General features: G+C 42.9%; 1 protein-coding gene across 1 annotated transcript in view; it reads right to left on the bottom strand.

Annotated features, from left to right (window-relative positions):
• The window catches only part of GRIN2A (glutamate ionotropic receptor NMDA type subunit 2A), a 196,810-nt gene extending 182,387 nt beyond the window's left edge, over positions 1-14,423 (bottom strand). Inside the window, exons 1-2 of the mRNA XM_075515172.1 lie at positions 14,406-14,423; positions 11,410-11,832 (exon numbers count right to left, since the gene is read on the bottom strand). Of these exons, the coding sequence (XP_075371287.1) occupies positions 11,410-11,832; positions 14,406-14,423 (441 nt within the window). The remainder of the gene's footprint in view (positions 1-11,409; positions 11,833-14,405) is intronic.
• Between the last annotated feature and the right edge of the window lie 1,173 nt (positions 14,424-15,596).

The following is a 15,596-nucleotide window of genomic DNA, read 5'->3' as shown; positions in this document are numbered from 1 at the left end:
GAGTGAACACACATACATAGAAAAAAAGTACATATATTACTACAAATCAGAGAATTATTTAAAAATCTTTCCATTTTCTATGGAAAGGGATGTTTACATAGAAGGACATCAGTGCTGGACACAGTAGCCAGTCAAGTGCATAGCAAAATAAAGGGAGAGTTTTATATTTAAGAAAGCCTATAGACTGACTCTGTCCCAGCGGTTATACTAAAGAAAAAAAATATAAAAGCAGTAAGGAAATTTTAAATTACATTGGAAGAGAAACATACAGACTCCAATAGATCAATTTCCAGATACTTAACTACAGCCCAGACTCCCTACATTGCACCAGGAAAAGCAAATGTCCCCCTATGTGAGTATGTAAAGCTGGTCAATTAATGCAGAAGGAATCACTTAGAACAGGAGACAAATTGCCCAAAATCCCAAGGCCAGGAACCCTGACCAGGAGGAGATACCAAGATGGAAACTCTTCACAGTTTTGAATACTTTTGGTTTTCTCATACTTCTTTCTTCACAAATTGATCACTTTCATCAGCAATTTCTGTTGCTGATTTATCACCACCTCAGCTCTCCACCAACATCACCCTAGGTCACCTGGTTTAGTTGCTCATCCTTTCTCTATTTTCTGCTTATTAAATATAAACAGGCTTGGCTTAAAGTCAGAACAGTTTTTACTTTCTTCTTGGGATTCCAGAGAATTTTTATTTATTCCAATTAGTCTTATTTTAGCACAACTATCATCTGTGCTCTGTGTACACTGAAAGACTCACGGTACTCCTAACATTAAGGGATACCTAATTTTAAGCTGAGGGGTATATTCTCTCCTAGCCATCCTTGCTTCTGCTAGAAGTGAACTAAGCCAATAGGTGGAAAAAAACCCCAACACCCTAACTCTAACAGTAGGGCGGCAGCCAAGTATAAAGTAGAATAGCAAGTACATGGGATACAGATGAAGACAGCATAACAGGAGGGTGTTTGGAAGCAGCTGTTTGGTGGAAGGAGAGTTGCATACAGAAGGGACTGGATAAGAAAAACGCAGTCTAAGAGCAAGCGAAGGAAGCAAATGTTTCTTTTTACAACTTCTGTACCAGTTTGCTGTTACATAGTTAAGTGATAGAACTTAATGTTTTGCATGCTAAGCGTTGGAGTCATCCACAACATCTTTCGCTAGAAACCAGATTGCACAACAGGAAGTTTCAGCCTGTTTGCAGATAACAACAGTTAAAATGCAAATGGAGAAAGGAGAAGGAGGAGACGGCAAACAGATCAAAATGAAACAAAGGACAGGGTTAGCTTATTTATTACAAAGATAATGTGACTATTGAAAATAAACCAGACCATCCTAAATGGTAATTGACTAGAATCCAGACACTTTCCAGAGTTTTTGCATCTGTTTTCTTACAATGAATTCACAAGCCTTATCTCAGCCCAATTAGGTACTTCATATAGCTCTGGTGCCTCTGCCAACATAATTTACCCAGAACTCTTAATTAGCCTTACACACAAAAAACAACATGTAATTTGTCTGGTAATTATATGTTTCTGTAACTCCTAAAAGCAACTCATTACAGGAATGTCGCACACTTAGAACAGATTACCTTAATTCTATTTTCTGTTTATTCAATTATAACTGTCATTCCTAATTGTACTGTAAATTGTGTTGAGCTGGAAGGTGGCTATAAAATCCCTGCTCTTTCCTCTTTCATAGTGGTTCTACATATGCAGTGTGTTTCCACTAGACAAAAAAAATCAATGTAGTGAAAACAAAGCAGTCCTATTGTTCATTCTAGTCACACGGAGAGGCAAGCTAGTCAGCACAAATAAACAAAACTTTGTATCGACAAAATTACAAGCAGAAATCTTGAACCAAAAGTTAGGACAGTAAAAAAAAAAAAAAAAACAAACCACCACCACTGTCAAGAAAAGGAAACAAAAGGAAAAGACAAGCAGCTTCCCACGCAGCAATCCCTTGAATGAAACATGTTTATAGAAATATCTTGCTCTGAGATGCACAAAAGGCAGGCTATAAATAGTTACACACACTGAGCGGAGGCCGTGGAGCGAGACCAGCATTGGTGTTCTCAGTCATGCTGCAGCAGGTAAGTTGTGACAAGGAAACAGTCCAGCCTACCTTCATTAAAAGCCTAAAAGGAAACTACTTTCCCAAACCTATGATGGAGATAGAAAGCCTAAAACACTGACTGAAGAGTCATCTGGTAATGAAGCACCTCCCCAAGAGAGCTTACTCAAAACCTAGAGTAAGGGATACATAATTTTAAACTTAAAAGGTGTATGGTCTCGATGAGAAAAAAATCTACTTTATCCAGGCTACTCAAAGATGGGTGTACACGATGCTACTGGGAAATTACACTACCGTCAGCCAGTTCAACACACCAAACCACTATTACTTGTAGGCTCCATCCTGAGGAGTAGGTGAATCAATGTACTTGAAGAAAAATGTTAAAAGTATGAAGATGACAACGTTTCATTCTCTCACCCTTCCTCTCCACCTTCAGCAAGGGAATCTGGAAGAAAGCAGGGAGAAGAACCTGCATGTATACCCAAAAAAACAGACCTAGCTTTCTCAGACCTGATCATGCCTAAATATGAAACAAAAGATTACTTCCAAAAGAAACAGAAGTAATTTTGGAGCTGTATGCAGAATACTAGTGTTTTAATCAAATCTCATCCACAGCCCTCCAACGTGCTGCTTAGTGTATTACAGCCAAAAAGGACTGCACTTTTGCTTTGAATTTGCCCCTGTCCAAATACAGGTTAATCTTGCTAAGCATTCTCTGTTCTATAAATGTACAATCAAATGGAGATGTTTCACTGTTGACCATGCTCTAGAAGTTTAGGACCAGTTTATGACCTCAGATATGTTGCTGGATTTCCTAGGTCAGTTTTAGTTCAGTCTCTGTGGTTGTTGAGGAGATGAGGGGAGTAGGAATGGATTACACATACTGTCTAGATATATGCATTTATGAATGATTTCTTTAATCCGCATGTGAAGCTTAAAGAGTCAGTATTCAAACAAAACCTTAGTCCCGAATTTGGACTAGAAACTGATGCTTTTTCAAGAGGTTTAAATCAATCACAAAGGTTGATCAGGGAACCCTGTGTACTCCTCAGCTCACCCCAGCAGACAGCCATGGACCCCTCATGCCTGAGTCCCAGAAGGCCCAGACCTTTCTCCAGAGGAATTTTGCTCTTCCCTAAATAAGAGATAACTTGTACACCTGGGACCTCCTTCTCCTTCCAAACATCCAGGCTTTTTGATCACTTAAGCTTCACATGTATGGAAAGTACAGGGGAACTTGCTGTTGGGAAAGGTGAGACATTAACTGCGTACCACAAACTTACAGCTGCTGGACACCAAGTAACCTCCATCTGCAACTTGGAATATCATGTTTTACATATCAGGAAACAAGCTAGTTTTCCTGTTGGTTGTTCAGCTTTTATACTACATTTCTTCTACACGCTTTAATTTCTCTCCAAAATATTCCCCCTTCTAGCCAATCTTATTTCCAGTTCTGGTTTCACACGGAGCCTGTGAGTCTCAACTTTTCCCTGACCCAACATATCAACTCTCAGGATAAAGGAAGATATATCACCATGGGCCTTCTAGCACAGCTTCTTTGAATGCAAATACTCAAAAAAAAAATGTTTGCTAGCTGCTACGCATTTACACAAGAGCACAAAACCTTTTCCTGGAAACAATGGGGAGACCCAAGCATAATCCATGAGCAGCACTGCCTCTCCAGGGCCATGAGAGCCCCAGCTAGGTCTCCATCTTGAGAAGCCAGAGGGGCCCTCGGTTGGAGGGTGAACATGCAGTATAACTGGAGCTCTGCACTAAGAATTAAACCATGTCCATTTTTACAAACTGTGCATCTAGCTTATGCACCTCAATTGCAAACACAGGGTTTTTCTTCTGAGGACATTAAGTCTAAATATAATATAAATAGCCAATGATGCTGCTATGGTTTTATTTATTTCAGTGAAGTACAGAAGAAAATATCTCAAGGATTTAAGCAAACAATATGGTGACAGATGGTGTGGAGACATTCCAGGCTGGGCTCCCTCAGTAAAATCCACACAACTTCATAGCTCCAGGAAAGAGGGGAGGCAGAGGAGGAAGAGAAAGGGGGAGGAGGGAAGAGGGGGAGAAAAGAAGTACATGCAAAGCTAGCCCAGATGACCACAGATTTCTAACAAATAAAAACAGTTGTGGACTGCAAAGTTTCTCTGTTCATCTATACAAAGCTCTTTGTACCATCACTGATGTAGGCAGATCTAGCCCGGGTATCTTCCCAACAAGTCCAAAAAAATTATAAAGAAATTCTTCAAATTAAATTGCTGGTTCAAATAAGTGACAAATAAAACACACTGTTAAACTGTCTATTAAAATCCTCCCAAAAATAGTAGATGAAACATGAAAAATGTGTTTAACATGCTATCAAGGCCTTTCTGTTCACTGCATAATTTTATTAGGATTAATATTTTCAGGTATGTTCTCTGGATATATTCTGATTGCCAGAAATGCCTTATGTGCTTTATAATAGTCTATTATTATTTTGTAGCTTAAAGGGAATAATTTTAGATTTTATATTTGAGAATGTCCTTGGGAAAAAAATTCCAAATATGCCACCAAGAATGTCTGCAAGCAAAAAATTATGCTGAAAGTCTGGTGTCCTACTTTTACAGCTCAGGAGTCTGCTGTGTTATAATTACCTATAGGCAGGCAATAGTTTGGAGAGATTGCATGGATGGTCCACAACAGCGACTTACTAGCAGTTCTAAAATGTTGTTGCTCAAAACAAGGACACTTATGGATTTCTATTTTCAAGAACTGCAAGAACAGACAGGTTGAAGAGAAAGAAAATGGTACCTTTGAGATGAAAATATATTGCTCTTACCGCAAATGACTAGATCCAAGTGAAGCTAAATACTCCTCCCTCCTAAGTAAGAGCGGTTTAAAGGATCCCACCCTGGGCCCAGCTGCAACTGTGTCAACTCAAGCAAGCTAAAAAAATAGGGACTTACCCACACCTGAGCTGCATCAAAAATCAAGTAAACTCTAGAAGATTTCCATTTCCTACAATCTGCTTATTAGTTACAGAAATTCCCAATCTCTTCAAAACTATCTTCCTTCTACTTAGGAAAATTAAACCAAATATCCCTCCCTTCAACTCCACAAGAGTGACAATTCAAGTCTATTGTCACGGTATTCCAGAAAATCCTCCATGCTTTCCTTTGCTAAATTAAGAGGGAAACTTTTGTGTGGACAAGAGAATGAGGAATAATGTAATCATCTCAGAAATGGCTAGGAAAATCCTTTAGAAAAGAAAAGAGAGAGTGGGAGAGAGAGAGCAAGAAAGCAAGGCTCATGTCATTAATATAATGCTCCTCCAAGTTCTGAGACACAGCTCAGAGCAGCGAACGCTGCAGCTCTCACTGTTAAAGCTTTACTTTCTCATAGCGATGACAGAACAAGAATAGTAATGTAAACCAGCATGCTGTATCGTAACCACCTCACACTCCCAGAGCACTGGGTCCTGTTGAAGAAAAGCACAAGATATTGTATCCACTCACTTAATTCACCTCAGTAAGCCAGAGTTCAAGCACGTTTTTAACCATTCAGTAACAGTGATTATGGCATGTGTATGTAAAAGGTACGACCACAGATTACGAGCCTAGTTCTAAAAATCCTTACGGATGTGCAAGACAACTTTATTTTTTAAAAAGACATATAGATTGACTTTTATAGATATGGTCAAGTAAACACAGATTTGCAAGAGGAGGTCAATGCTACATTTTTGTTGCAGTTCAAAATAAATATGAGAATATCTGAAAGTTATGCTTCCCCTAGCAGCATTAGTACAGCTAGAAGGAAAGAAAGTCAAATTCAACTGCTTCTTTAAAAGAGGCAGAAGCTGAAAGTATTGTGTGCAATAGAGCAGTGGAAGCTCCTATAACTAGACCTGAAACACCAGTTACATGAATACAGGTATTTTTGCACTAAAGCATTTATTAAACTACAGTTTAATCTTCCAGTCTTTTGCAGTACCAAGCAAAGCCAAAGTTAGTATCACGCTCAGGAGTATAGTGCCATATACATGCTAATATCAGTTATCAGTAAGGGCAGGAATGAAAAGTTACAAAATTTAAATTTAAGATTTTCTGTAAAAATACAGGACTGCTTTTACGAGCCAACTAGATGAGCTGGACAAAAATCTACATAAAGCATATGGAAGACATGCAAATCGATGAGCACACTCCATGAAGTATGAACTCCAGAAAAGATTCTACAATAAACAACAAACGCAACACCCCCCCCCACCCCATTCATCACAACAATTTTTAAACATAAGAATTGAAGCACGCTTATGCATAGTGTAAATGTGAAGTGTGTCTTTTGAACATTTTTTTTTTTTACTTTTGTATGATCACTGCACTATGAGGACACGTGGCAAAGAAGTTGTAAGATGTAAGAGGAACCTTAAGAGCAGCGTACAAAGTCGTATATGGATAAGGGAGCGTGAATTCTCAGTACCAGAGCCAGGAGTCTGGGTGTGTTCTGATCATAGTTACAAGGCTGGGCTTAGAGTTCTGGTTTGCACAAGTGCGGTATGGTTTTTGTATCTCAGGAATGAGGGAAAAGAGCAATTCCAGCTACGTCTATGAGCTGAAAATGACAGGTAATGCAAACATCTGCAAGTGTTTCAGTAAAATACCTGAAAAATAGCAACCAAAAGAATGAACAAGGTTTAAAAGTACAGTTTCACTCACTGCTTATTCACAGTTAGATGTCTCAATAACTATCCCAGCAGCACTACAGGACGCGGGGGGCCTGGCGGATGAGTTGAACATGAGTCAGCAGTGCACCCTTCCGGTGGCAAAGCCTAACTAGGCTGCATTAGCGAGAGCCCAGCCAGCTGCTTGAGGGGAGGGATTATTCCCTCTTTGGTACTTGTGAGGCCACATCTGCAGTCCTCTGTCCAGTTTTGGGTTCTCCCGTACAAGACATCAATATACCTGAGTGAGTCCAAAGGACTGGAGCACAGGAGGTGCAAGAAAAGGCTGAGGGAACTCTTTTCCCTAGAAAAGGGACAGGTAAGGACAGGTATAATTGCAGCCTACAACTACACAGAGACAGCTGGACTCAGAGACTCACAGCAAAAGAACTCTTCTGCCTGTGGTCACAGTACAGAGGGAAATTCTAACAAGATATAATGAAAATATTTGCACGGTGAGAAAGGTTAAGTACTGGAACAGATTGCCCGGAGAGGCTGTGGTACCTACATCCTGACTGGACGATCTGATCTGCCTTTGATGTTAGCACGTCACTGAGCTAGGGTTGGGTTAGACGACATCCAGTGATCCCTTCTAACCTCAATTGCTCTACGATTCTACATTTACTATTTTGGAGGAGGATGGGGATAAAAAAGGAAAGCTGAAGGTGGTGGTAGATGCAAAAGGGGTTTTATACTAAGCAATTAAAATTGTTTATTGCCAATATTATCAGCAGAAAGAATAATGAAGAATGATAATTTAACCATATATAGTACTTATTTTTTGGAAAAGCAAAGATTTATTTTGCATAACATTTCCAGAGCTGTTTCAAGAAGCATCACTTTGTAATAGCCCTTCTGGAAAATTACCCTCACCTTTAATGCTGTTTGGCTATGCATTATAACTGTCAGTACTTTCATGACAATAAAATGCTTCAAGTTATGTCTTTCAAAAAGATTTCTAATGAGAAGTTAGAAAGACTTAATTTTGCAATATGCAAAAGCAACATGGTTCAAAGACGCTAAGTGTTCCTGGATGTATTTATAATATATAGGGGCTTTTTCCCCCCACTTGTGAAGGAAACAAGTCTTTTGTTATTGTTGCAGAACTAACCATGATGTTCTGTTTTAGAAAAGTATGACAAATACTATCATTATAATGATAGCATGTAGTGAAACAAACTAAGTTTAAAACCAAATGCTCAAGTCAGGAAACAGTTCCTAAGTAATGTTTGGTTTGAGATCCCTCACATGTCAACAGATACAAGATGAATAAACAGCCAGTCTGTTTTCAGCATCTTCCAAGGGATGCTGATGCACAGCAGGTTGGCACAGATGCCCCAGACACAATTCTCATCTTGTTTCAGTATACGATCCCACATCAGAATATGTTTTAAGTCTGTGGCAGAATTGGGGACCAAAGCCAAGGAGCAGTTGATTGACAGGAGAGTTCCTGCCAGCAGCAGGTGATAAAATCAGCTGGAAGCAGAGCATGTGGACTGTCCAAAGGGTATCTCTACAGCGCAGTTGCGATCAGGTAGGTACCATACATCCTTAAGTGTCACACTGGTTTATTGGTAGGATTTTGCCAGTAGATGTCAGGTGAAGGCACATCAGAGAGGTTCAGAAAACATTCCAGTTTTGTTGGCTTCACGTGCCTGTCAATTTTCATAGTCTATATCAAGCAACATATCTCCTCAGCTGGTGCAGGCAAACTTTAACCAAACTGAAGCAGAGTAGAGCCAGCTGGGCCATCGGAGGAGGCAGTCTAAACTAGACACCATTCACAGCAGATGTTCGCACAGGGACTCGGTACTTCAAAAGCTGTATGCCCTGCATTAATCACTGCATACTCCAAATGTGGGCATATCTCGTATTTAGAAACCTAGAACAACTTTTTCTTTTTTAAAGACATGGCTCTTCATGCGAGATTCACATTGACATAGTATTTATTAGCCATAGTAAATATGGTAAGCTTAGCTACTCTAAGTCATTCCAGTCTTTAGCAGTATAGAGCATTATAGATGACTTCTCATTTCTGTGCCTTCAGTTTAGTTCACGTTTAGGACAGTTAAGCATCATATAACCACCACCTGGCACAGAATTCATCGAACTGTTGTGCCGCCTTTGTGTCAGCCGTGCTTGGTAGACTGCAAACAAGCAGGTACTACACATACACACATTTTGAAGTAGAAGTCATCTAAAACACAGTACCAGCATAATGCCACAGAGGAGGAAAATATCTGTCAGAGCCACACAATAAGGACATAAATGAAATGGCCTTATTAGAGTGCCAGAGAACTACATCCACAAGCAGGAGTGGGACCAAGCATCTTTTTTGCATATCCAGCCATCTCAATGTATGAGACAAAACAGAAGACTAAACACTGATCAACTTCACAATTTAGCCAACACCCATGTGTTTCAGCTAAAATCCTGACACTGACTTGGAAGACAGGTTTTACATTTGCAGTCCTTCTTCCTCAGACTTCGTCTCCTCTGCCTTTATGACAGCACTGTGAATTTCACCTTCAACTCCCAGGAATTCATTCCTAAATGAATGGTTAATTGAGTGACACATGCAAGTCTCATTACTGCGATGTTCCAAACCCAGTTGCAAGACGTTGCACGTTGCAGAAGCCAAGTTAAAAACTAAGGCAATTTTAGTTACATGAACAAACAATTCCTTCAGCCAATTCAAGCTACTGAAGAGAGCTCTGGTGGATTGTCTTAACACACAAAAGAACAATTTTGATTTCCCAAGTGGAAATCTTAGAAGCCAAGTTTCAGCACGAAAATGTTTTATTAGCAAACTGTCATAACCCCTAAAATAAAAGGCAGGGATATAATAATGACAATATTAGCATACAATGAAAATAGTATTAACTTACTGAGAGAAGAAAAATACAATCTATTTCATTTTCTAGAGGTTCTTATATAAAAGTAAAAAATAGATCTGCATCAGTAACGTCCTGCATCTGCTACTGAGCGTGAAGTCGATTCTGTAAGGATTTCTGCCAGTGTTTTATCACTCAGCACTGGCTGGGATCTTCAAATGTTCTTATACTGGCATAGAAAGTTGAGTGAAATATGTATCAAATAAATATATCCTAAATATATATAAAGCCAGCTTTATAAAGATGGGTAAATCTGTACAGTAATTTAAAAGCACATGAAATAACTGCCTCTGTAACTTGGTCACTGCAATTACCTTTAAGATAGTAGCATTGACTGTAATGATCTTTCCATATAAATCAAGATGTCAAAGCCATTTTTATAGAATCTCTGCTATAATTCAGCACTTATTGTCCTCCCCTTGTATGACATAAGTTTTAAAGGAAGGCCATTCAAAATACCAAGAGAGACAGATCTCTTATCCCAGTGGAAAAAGTCTTTCCCAGAGGTAAATAGTTTCAAAAGTTCAAAGCTGATTCCTCAATTGTAATCAATCATTGCATCTTTCCGGCTTCTTCTTCCCCCTCAAGTTACGAAACAACGTATCTGGACCACTTCATTTTTAGATGGATTCAGAGAGCTCTTTCCTATTCAAGTACTATTCAAAAGCCACTTATAGGGAATGACGATATTTAATGAATAAGAAACCCTAAAGGGTACAAATATCAGGAAATAAGTTACAATTAACATTGAAAAGCCTTGTGTGCTGGAAAACCAGTAAATGTCTTCCCACACTTGAACTCCCTCTTCAGCTATCCTCTTTTACACCACGGTGGGAGCTCCTCTCAGACTTTCAAACCAAGCAGCAGTCCATGCCAGAGAGCTTAGTCCTGCGTGGTGCTAAGCACCTATTTCAGAGACAGCAGTGATCACTTTACAAGATCAATGCTGCAGTGCCAGCAAGGATTTTTTTTTTTTAAATTGTTACAATGTTAAGGAAGATGAGCTGGGTACATGAGTCACTTTTGTCATTCCACAGTCTCACAAAAGATTACATAAAGAGATGTTTTCCAACAGAACAATTTGTCATTATCCCCAGAGTTCAGACAACCCCATTGTGGATTTTCATGAACTATAGTAGGAAATTAGCAGTATTGGGTTAGCAAAAATCTAATTTAATAAATATAGTGAATACAAGAGCTCATTCAAGTTTGCAAAACTGCTTAATTTATAGGCTGTAGTGGATCACAAAAGTCCAGCTTAATATGATTGTCCTATTACTACTATCGTCCTCAAATACATTCAGGTCTATTGATTGCTATTTCTTACAAGCACCACAGAGTATCTGCTTATAATTTTACATCTTATCCCTAAAATCATTTTATGGACCTACTATTTTGGGGTTGTTTTTACAGCCATATGTCATATTTGCTAGTAAAATTTCTAAACTGACCAGCATTCAGTGTGCTGGAGAAAAAAAATGTCATTAGGACTGCTTTTACAATGGACCGAAAGTGGAGTTTCGGGCATGAACCCCAAAATATTTCAGAATATTTGATGAGTGATCAACGAGGACACTGCTCCATATATTTTTTCTTTTTTAAAGTACAGGGATACAATTAGAAGCATCCTTTTGAATTGCTTGTAGAGATTATTCACGATAGAGACCAACACAGTGAAGTACATTAGACTAGCAAAAGCTTTTAATAAATTTTCCTACCTTATCTGCCATTATCATGGAGGCCCCGCCATGAATTCCAAGAATTGGAATAGAAGTCTGAGATGAAATAAAATCCAAAATCTGAGCTACTGCCTCCTGATCAGTATCATCTCCAAAAACCACTCCATGGATCTTGGTGCCTGACATCAAGTCGCAAACATGTGTTATGATGCTCTTAGGGTCAGTCTGGTTCACCAGAAGGGTCACTACATTGACATCAACAGTCAGGTCTGCTGACATTTCCCTGGTCCAGAGAGCTCTGATATCTCTCTCTGTGATATACTTGGTCCTTCCCAGAATCACTGCAATGTTCAGGATGGGATAACTTTTCTCCGCTCCATGAACAAGATCTAAAGGCGCCAGAAGAGCTTGGAGTACCAGGAGAGCACAGCCAATTTTCCTCATCTTTGCCAGCTTTATCTCCTGTAAAAGCGATCACATTGTATGAGAAAAACAACAGAGAGGAAAAAAATACATACTGTATATCTCCAATGAAGGTTTTAAACAGAAAGCTTCTGGACACAATGCAAAGTTTAGCAGCTTTTTATAATGCATTCTTCACCTTAGTTTCAATTCAAGCCTCTTACAGCCCCTCAAAAAGTTGGCTTGCCAATGACAGTATTACAACTGGTCTCCTGCAAGCAAGGCAAAAAACGTAGCACAAGTTCAGAGGAAAGACCCATTAAAATTCTTCCTGGATGGCCAACAAAATTAAAATGACTGGCATCATTAAAAAAAGACATTATCATACTTCTCTTTGACCTTGCCATCCTAAAACAGGTAAACCACAGAAGTCTATTTTCCTTTGTCCTGAACGTCTATTTAAAATTTAGTCACAGTCTAAAAGGAAAAGGTGCTTTAGCTCAAAATGAGAGAAGCGAGCCAGAGGTCTGCTGGAAACCCCAGTCCACATACTCCATACATCTCACAGCTTCCCAGAACCATGCTGCTTTATTTCTGAAGATCTCTCCTAGACAGCTGCTGCTCAAGCACAGTCTACTGCATTTCTGGAACAGATTCAGAAGCACAATATTCTATCTTAATTCTTCTCCCTCCTCTTACGTGGCATTCACTTGAGCATCTCGGAACTGCTGATCTCAGACACAAAGTTGTCACTGGTGTTGAAGGGGAGGGTGTTCCATAAATGAGCATCACTGCATTGGTTTACTTCATGTCTTCACTGAATCTCTGTAGGGGACTGAATATAGACAGAGTAGGACGGGGAGAGAGATGAGCCATAGAAGTGATCTGAACTATCTGAAGGAGGGAGAAGAGGGAGAGCAGGTCTGACTCTGCAAGATCTCCCTCTGTTTCTGTGCCCCGGGGGATTTCCACCCCCATAACTGGCTCTCTGCTAGCTGCAAGGAGGGAATCCCTGTGCCTCAAAGCCAACCTTGTTGCAAAGCGTCACGCAGAAAACACTAGCAGGGCTGTCCAATCAGGGGTGGCATTTTTCAGATCTCCCCTCTCATCCTGCCAGCCCTATCTCCATCATCAATCAGAATCATCTGCTGCTGAAACACACATCAAGACAAGGGCTTGCTGTATCATCACCTCCTTTCGGGGCAGACAAGGAGATGAGCACTTGAGAGACCATTTAACTGCGAATCAGTGCCACCGCGCTTCCTAAGTCATTGCACTGCGGCCAGATTCCTACCGCTGCAGCACCGGGGGCAGCGCGGAAAGCGGCAGAAATAAACAAACCTAAATCCCGCAGACGCGAAGCCGCTTCAGCTTCCTCCAGACCCCCTGAAACAATACTTATAATAACAACCAACACACAGGCAACCCCTCCTTGCCCGCAACGGGCACCGTTCGCTTCGCGTAACTACCCGCACCGCACCGCACCGCACCGGGGAGCGCCCCCGGCTCCCCCGGCCGCGGCGGGCGGCGGCGCGGCGCGATGGCGCCCCCTGGCGGCCGCGGGGCGCCGTCCCACGTACCCAGCGCCTCAGGAGACGGAGCGGCGGCGGGTGCCGGTAGTGCCGGTGCTGGTGGTGCCGGTGCTGGTGCAGGGCATGCCGCGGCCGCGGGCATGTCGCGCCCCTCGGTGCCCGGGCTCAGGGCCGGCCTCCACGCCGCTGGCCGCACGCGTGATCCCCGCCGCAGCCTGCGAGCGACATCGCATCCCGGGAGGGCAGCTAGGCGGACAGGGAGACAGGCAAAGGGGGGCTGGACACGGCGGGGGGGGACGGGACGGGACAACGCGGGGAGAGAAGAGGAAACCATGAAAAGCCGTTAGTCAGGTTGCAGATTTGACAGGGGGGGGAAAAAAAATATATTTCAATCTCGTGTGGCAAGTGAACCGAAATAAAGTGACTAGAGTCAAAAGTTCCCTCCCCCCGCCCTTCACTTAGAAATAAATTTAAGCTCTTTCCTAACAGCAGCGCCCGTGAGCCCGCAGCCGCCCGGGAAACGTCCCTCATCCTATCCAGGTCAGGAAAATCCTGGGCTCCCAACTGCCCGTTTGCTTCCAAGAGAAATGCACAGGTTTGGGCTCTGAGGGAAGAGACATCCAACCTGGGAAGAGCAGCTAGAAGCAAACTAATTCACAGGATCAAGGGCAGGAGTTTTCTTGACAGGTTCAAAACAAGCACAATCTGGAAAACAGCTAAATCGGTGTGGGATAAAGCTCTTTTTGATCTTATAACGGAACAGACTCATTCTCAATTTATCATAAACAAACCCAGGGAGAGACACTCTAGCAGATCCTTCCACGACAAGCTCGGATTGCTTTGATTTTTCATTCACTATTTCCAGTCAATATGTATAAAGACACTTCTTCAAGCAACCCCAGTTAAATGTAGGACGCTGGCGCGCCAGGCAAAGGCAGCCGGCGTTCCCTAACTGGTGCTCGGTGCTGACTGGAAACTAAGAGCCAAGCATCAAACCGCGGGAGCCAGCAACGCTGACATCCCCGCGCGGCGCCCGCTGCCTCCGAGCCCATTCCCAACTCCTAGGCGCGTACCAGTGCTCGCCAGAAAGGCAGTACTTACTGCATTCTCCCTCCACATAGTTCCAGTTTTAAGATCCTCAAAGTCATTTCAGTAGATTCCTTTGCAAACAACGAGGTGGAAAATAGGTTCCTCAATGCCTGGATTTCATCCTGCAACTTGTTCCCACCGCAGTAAATACAAGCCCGGCAGCTCTTTATCGCTTGCAATCCCGCATGATCAAGTTTTAGCAGAGCCATTGCAACTGAGATTTGCTCTTTACTTTTGGCAGGAGGCATTTATGCGTCTTCATCTTTTTCTTTCGTCCTCCCCCCCTTTTTTTTGCTGTTAAAGGGCAATTGCAATATTGCTGCAGCAGTTCCCCAGGACGGCAGCCTCGGAGCCCCCGCGCTCCTCTCAGCTTCTTGCAAGCGGCGGGGACCGGCAGCGCCGGCTCCTGAAGGTGCGGCGGGAACCACCCGGCGGCCGCCGCGCGGGGGCCGCCTGCGCGCCCCTGCGGGCTGCCCGCCGGCCCGCGCGCTCCGCTCCGCTCCGCTCCCCCCGCCGCCCCCGGCACCGGCGCCCTTGCAGGGGCGAAGCTCACGGGCGCCTTGTCAAACCGAGACCGATCGCGGCTACTTTGAAGGCTCCCCCTCCCCCCCCCGCCCCGTTCTGCTTCCACAAGCACCAGCGAATGAGTCAGAGCCAGGCAATCGGGGGAGGGGGTGTCAGATCTGGGGGAACAGTGAAAACACCAGGGCTGGGGCAGAAGAGTGGCAAACTTGAGCACTCTTCCCACGTTAACAGCCCCAGCGAAAGGTTGGTAGCCCGGGAAACCCCAGAGTGTTCTCCTTTCCCTTGATGCAGGGGCTGTCAACCAGAAATCCCTGCCGTGGGGCTCAGGGGAATGAATGTGGAGCAGCAGCTTCCCCACTAAAAGCAGCCCTAAAAGCTCCAGACCGCAGCCAAATATCGCAAAAATGCTCTGCAGAAGTTGGCTCCACCTGGGCATCCCCGCTGCTCCATCCCCCATTTCAAAGCATCGTGCCCGTTTCTCCATCTCCCACTCCTCCAGCACAGCCCCGGTGTCAGACCCACCTTGCTGCTGAGCAGCTCTCTCCTCCTCGCCCACACCACACCCCACCACTACCTGCCTCCAGCACGCACTACCGCACCTCCTCCCGCATTCCATTGCTTTTCTGCTTTCCCCTTTCCACCACCCTGCTCCAGCTGCCACAACTTACTCGGGTTTGC

Source organism: Mycteria americana, chromosome 12 (assembly GCF_035582795.1).
Source record: "Mycteria americana isolate JAX WOST 10 ecotype Jacksonville Zoo and Gardens chromosome 12, USCA_MyAme_1.0, whole genome shotgun sequence".
NCBI lineage: Eukaryota > Metazoa > Chordata > Aves > Ciconiiformes > Ciconiidae > Mycteria > Mycteria americana.
Note: the sequence above shows the minus strand (reverse complement) of the source record. Positions and strands in the feature narration are given on the sequence as shown.